At 42.0% G+C, this 6,104-nt stretch overlaps 1 protein-coding gene across 3 annotated transcripts; it reads left to right on the forward strand.

The window, feature by feature from the left end:
* The first annotated feature begins 234 nt into the window (after positions 1-234).
* LOC144716918 (putative transcriptional regulator tpeD) lies at positions 235-5,532 on the forward strand. 3 transcript variants are annotated; one of them, XM_078592202.1, is made up of 4 exons: positions 235-385; positions 3,044-3,854; positions 3,926-5,339; positions 5,416-5,532. In XM_078592202.1, exons 1-4 carry the CDS (start codon positions 282-284, stop codon positions 5,442-5,444), a joined length of 2,358 nt encoding a protein of 785 aa, XP_078448328.1. In that variant the 5' UTR covers positions 235-281; the 3' UTR covers positions 5,445-5,532. The 3 variants fall into 3 exon arrangements, with proteins under 3 accessions (XP_078448328.1, XP_078448321.1, XP_078448335.1); XM_078592195.1 differs by having other exon boundaries at positions 3,926-5,453; XM_078592209.1 differs by having other exon boundaries at positions 300-355; positions 3,926-5,453.
* The last annotated feature ends 572 nt before the right edge of the window (positions 5,533-6,104 follow it).

A 6,104-nucleotide genomic window follows, 5' to 3' on the forward strand; every position in this document is an offset into this window, starting at 1 on the left:
TAAACAAGAGGCAACTCATAGCCTTTTAAGTGTTCGCCCGTCCCGATGCCGGTACTGTTTCATTTCCGGTATCCGGATACCGGATATCGGTCTCGGATATCGGTTGCTACAGTGCCGACATCCGATACCGGCATCCGTCCGATACCGGCATCCGTCTCCCGTCTCAGGGGGACAGATGACGGTATCGGATATCGGATGCAGATATCGGTTTTCGATATCCGCATCGAATTTCATAAGACGTAAGTTATGTCTTATGAAATGTACATCGATTTTATTTTTAAATGTTTGAATCCAAAGGGAGCGGGCAACGGCGGGAGCGGGCAATGGCGGGCAACGGCGGCGGCGGGTGGAGTAGGTACCGGCGGAGTGGCACTCTCCAATTTCTGTAATTTTGATTTCTGTAATTTTGATTCTGATTTCTGTTATTCTGACAAAATTCTGATTTCTGTAATTCTGTATCTTCTTCCTATTCGAATCGTCTTTGCCCATTGTCTTCATCGATAAATTTCCTACTTCTTCTTCCTATTCTCTTCCGTTTTTTTTTCTTCTCTGGTTTTTTTCTTCTATTCTGCTGGTTTCTCTTCTTCTGCTACTCTGTTTTCCCATTCAACGTCCTTTATCAGAGATTTATCTTATTTTGTCTATCCGCTGCGTTGCATAAAGAGAATCACATGTATTATATATAATCTGAATCGGTCACTCAAACGTATGTTGAGTATATGATATGTTTTTATCCCTGATTACTTCTTTCTGCAAATCCGAAGGTTTTTTTTTAATTCAGTCTTTTTTTTAAGCTTCACATCTGACTAAAAGTACAAAGACCGGCAATTTTAAGAATTCGGACTTGCCAATTTTATTGATCTAGTTGGGGGATCCTAGTAGAATACAATGATAAAATAAAATTTACATGAAATGAAGAAAAAATTTCGAAGAGTCAACATATGAAAATGATTAATGGAATTAATAGCTTTTCAAAGTGTTTCTGAAAGTATTATTTGCAACTTACTCAAGTTTTCACAAGGACGAGTAGGAAAATTTTCAACTTAGCAACATATCATAAAGATTAATGCCACAAGTAGCTTTTTGCAGCAATTTTGAATGTATTCTCTCAACTTACTCAAAAGCTCTAGTTTCTCCTGTCGCAATACCAATGACAATGTATAACAGCAAAAGATTGAGTGAGGGAGAGAGGTAGATAGAGAGAGGTAGATAAAAAGAGATAAAGAGAGGTAGATAGAGAGATAGAGAGATAGAGAGATAGATAGAGTAAGTTGCCTGTTTTTTATTCTCTTCATCAACTCTGTTCTTCACTTCTTCGCCATAATTCTTCTTCCTTTTTCTCTTTCTTACCATCTTTGTTTTTTTAGCCTTCTTCCTCCCCTACCCATATTTTCCCGTTTCTCTTCTTCATTATCCTGTTGCTCTGCTTTATTCACTCCTTTTTTCTCTTCCTCTTTTTTTTCTTCTCTGGTTTTTTCCTTCTTTTCTGCTGTTTTCTCTTCTTCTGCTTCTCTGTTTTTTTTTCAACCTCCAGGTTATTATTATTACTGTATCCATCGTTTGTCATCTTCTGCCTGTTTTTTATTCTCTTCATCAAATCTGTTCTTCACTTCTTCGCCATAATTCTTCTTCTTTTTTCTCGAATCACTCCATTGTCATTTTCCTATTCCACAGTCCAATTCCCTGCTTTTTCATCTCTCTCTTTCTTTCCATCTTTGTTTTTTTAGCCTTCTTCCTCTTCTACCCATATTTTCCCCTTTCTCTTCTTCATTTCCTGTTGCTCTGCTTTATTCACTCCCTTTTTCTCTTCCTCTTTTTTTCTTCTCTGGTTGTTTCCTTCTTCTTTCTGCTGTTTTCTCTTCTTCTGCTTCTCTGTTTTTTTTTTCAACCTCCATGTTATTATTATTACTGTATCCATAGTTTCTCATCTTCTGCCTGTTTTTTATTCTCTTCATCAAATCTGTTCTTCACTTCTTCGCCATATTGTCATTATTCTTCTTTCTTCTCCAATCACTCCACTGTCATTTTCCTATTCCACAGTGCAATTCCCTGTTTTTTAGCCTTCTTCCTCCTCTACCCAAATTTTCCCCCTTCTCTTCTTCATTTCCCTGTTCCACTGTTTTTTTTCTCCCTTTCTCTCTCCCCCGTATTTTCTCCTCCCTGTTTTTTTTGTCTTCTTCCTCCTCTAACCCTTTTTGCCCTTCTTCTTCCCCGTGTAATTACCTACGCTGCCTATTCATTCTCTCCCTCTTCCTCTTCCTCGTTTTCCTCTTCTATGTTTTTCTACTTCTCTTATGTTGTTTTCTCCTCGTCGGCCTCTTCTTTGTTTCCTATGCAACGTCCTCATTTTCTTCTTCTCCCTTCGAGCCATCATTTTCCCCCTCCTCAACTTCTTCAAACTCCTCTTTTACTTGATTTTCACATCTTCTCCATATTCCTCTTCTTCCTTTTTTCGTCTTCTTCATTTTCCACATGTTACTAGTCCCCAGTTGTATTCTCTTCTTCTTACCCTCACTCTTTTTCGTCCTCTATGTTTCTGTTCTCTTCTTCCTCCTCAAACCCTTATCTGCCCTTCGTCTTCCTCGTTTAATTCCCACTCTGCCGTTTTATTTTTTTCCCTATTTCTCTTCCATGCTTTATTTACTACTTCGAGACTATTGATTTTATTTCGTCTTCTTCTTCTTCAGTTTCACATCAGACGTCCTTATTTCTTTCTTCTTCTTTCTCAATTCATCTTCCTCATTTTCCTACTCTACATTTTTATCCCCGTCCTTTTCATCTCTCTCTCTCTTCCCCTCTTAACTTATTTCCACTTCTTCGTCTTAAATTTTGTCATCTTTTACCCTCTTTGGGTTTTATTTATTTTCTTCCTTGTGTACATATAACTTTCTTCCTCTATCTATATTTTTCATTCACCTTTGATTCAATGTTCACTAATCGGTCATATTCATGGCATCCGTTACGTAACTCATAGTTTAAATTGCACTTTGGCTTCATGTGATGCCGGACTGTTGAATTTAGCTCATCAACTTTATGTCATCAGAAACATGAATCCAACCGGAGGCAGTGACCCAGCCCCGGAAAGAGCTGGGTTAGGAGCCGTAGGTCCCGAACGTACCCAGGGGGGAACTTCCCGTACCGTACAGAGTCAGCCTTGTACGAATCGTTCCCTCATCATTGACTACTTTGAGTTGATGGAAGATGGATACTATATATGCTTACTGTGCCAGGAGTTGAACCCGCACAGTAAGAGGAGACCCATTAAGAGGCAAGACGACAGAAGCACAAATGTGTTTTGGCGCCACTTCAAATCATGCCATCCAGCTCGTCATGCCGAACTGAAGGGCGAAGTCTCTGAAGAACGTGGTCAGACACACATCACTGACAGAATGCAGAGCAGACAACAGGGAGAGCCTAGCCGACGAGGGCCGATTAGAGTGCACACTCCAGATGAGACGAAGAATTTCATTGCACGGTTCGTATGCTTGACAGATTCACCCTGGAGCATTGTTGACAACGTCACATTCAAGGATATGTGGCGTTACGCGACGCTTATCAACTTGGATCCTCCAAGTGCGAAGGTCATCAAGAAGTGGACCATCCAAATGCACGGCCAAATGAAACTTGGTGTGAGGAAGCTATGGGAGACTGTGGCCCAAGTGTCACTGATCGTAGACGCGTGGACTGCGGAGAACGGGACCGGATTGCTAGGCATCACCGTCCACTGGGTGGACGAGACATGGACGTACAGAGAGCGGGTTCTTGCCATCCGGGAGATCGTCGGCAAGCACGACGGGGAGAACATGGCGTCCATTGTTCTCCAGGCACTAGATGAGTTCTGCTTGCAGACGAAGGTCAGAACTCAGCGTGTTGATCGTTTTATTAATAGAACTTGCTAGTTTACATGTCTAACGTAATTATGCAGGTCTACGCTGTTACTACGGACAATGCCACGGCGAATAAGAAGATGTTGGCTTTGATGGCGAGAAAGTTGAAGAGCGTAAACCCGACGTTTACCGCCAGGAGGCACGTTCCCTGTGTTGCACACATTTTGAACATTGTCGTGCAAGCGGCGTTAGAAAGCTTCAATATTCCTTCGGCCCAGGGTATGGAACCCGAAGAAGGCGATGTGACGAGGACCGTAGATCAGTACGACAGCGACCAGGATAATGATCTTGGAGATGTATACTCAGTATCTGATGACAGTGACGGGCCGCGCAAGCCATTATGTCTAGGTGATGCAATTGCAAAGGTACGCAACTTATTGCGGAGTATTCGGAGCTCTACGCAACGAAGAGAACTATACACCCAAGCCTGTGAAGACGATTCCGAAGTTGGGGACTCCAACATGGTTGTCCTAGACTGTCATACCCAATGGAATAGCACGTACACTATGTTGGCGGCCGCCGTGAAGAAGCGTGATGTGCCGGATGAAGTCTCGATGGCTTTAGGCCGGAAGGCGACGTCATTGAAGCTGTCAAAGGACGAGTGGGAATTGGTCAAACAGTTTTGCCGCATCCTTGGCCGTTTTGCCGTATCGACGGATCATGTTTGCAAGACAGTGACGCCGGCGATCTGTGATGTCCTACATCTCATAAACGGCCTCAAGGCTCACATGGAGGAAGTGGTACAGCAAATCGAAGATGGCACATTTTTTACATCTGTTCTTCGCCTGCACGAAGGAGATCGGTCAAACATGGAACAGGCGTGTAGAGCGATGCTTTCCAAGCTTGCACAGTACGCGGAGATATTGTGGGCGAATGAGGCGATCACGGCCGCAGCATTGATGGATCCAATCCACAAAGGGTCAATGCTCTGCCCGGGGGCCCGAGAGGCGACTATCGCATACGTACGGTCGTTGTTGCCCGGTGACAGGTCGAGCCGTGTTCCGAGACGGGCCGCTCAGGAGGGGCAGCGAGGAGGTGAAGAGTTGGATGAGTGGCTTAGCACCACTATGCAGCGCGTGGAACCGGCACCGGTGACAACGCGGTCAGCCTGGGATGAGTTCATCCAGTTCCTTGCGAAGACTGTGCCAAACGAGGGTGTGTTCACTCCACTGTCTTGGTGGGCCACGATGTGGGTGACGCGTTTCCCCTTGCTTGCAGCCGTCGCGAGGGACTTATTATCTGTATGTGCGACGAGCGCCCCTGCCGAATGCATGTTCTCGGTTGGCAACGCTATTGTCACGTACAAGCGATCGCGTCTCTCGCCAATAAGCATTGAAACACTCATCATTGTGAAGTGTTGGCTCCGTGCGGACAACAAACGTTGGTACAATGACGTCGAGCTAGATGTGGATGCTGACGACGACGAAGACGGTGTGGTCACATGTGCTCGAGGTACACATCACATAACTGAACAAGATCTTATTTATACATATTTATCGTTACTTATCACTTATCTTATGCAACGCAGGTGACGATCAACTGAGCACAAATCTTTGACAGAGACGTTGGGACTACGCTTTTTTGACAGGGCTGCAGTCATAGCGTACGTGTAAATTTTGCTACAAATCTCGAAAATAACAATGTGTACGGTTTCTTTTGTATTTATTCAAATTTTAATGCATTTGCCAAACATGTAATTGAATGCATAATATTAAATTTTATTAAATCTATTGTTAATCCTACTCACTATATTAGTAACTTTAGGTCATATTAACATTAGTACCTAAGACACTAACTACAAAACGTAATGTGTTCTCTTAAATTGAAAACTCCTTTTATTTTTTAATTCCATTAACCAGTTGCGATGTCAGATTAAGTCTATTGCTATTTTAATTCACTATATTATTAAATGTATTTAATCCAAATTTATTACATATTCATTACATAAATTTTCCTCAAATAACATCAAAATTAACTATTAAACGCCATAAAATTTCCTCAAATAACATCAAAATTATTGTCATTTATATTAGTTGTTAGGTCATCTTAACATTAGTACTTAATACACTAACTCCATTTATTTCTTAATTCCATTAACTAACTATTAAACGCCATAAATTTTCCTCTAATAACATTAAAATTATTGTCATTTATGTTGGTTGTTAGGTCATCTTAACATTAGTACTTAATACACTAACTCCATTTATTTCTTAATTC

Source organism: Wolffia australiana, chromosome 1 (assembly GCF_029677425.1).
Source record: "Wolffia australiana isolate 7733 chromosome 1, ASM2967742v1".
NCBI lineage: Eukaryota > Viridiplantae > Streptophyta > Magnoliopsida > Alismatales > Araceae > Wolffia > Wolffia australiana.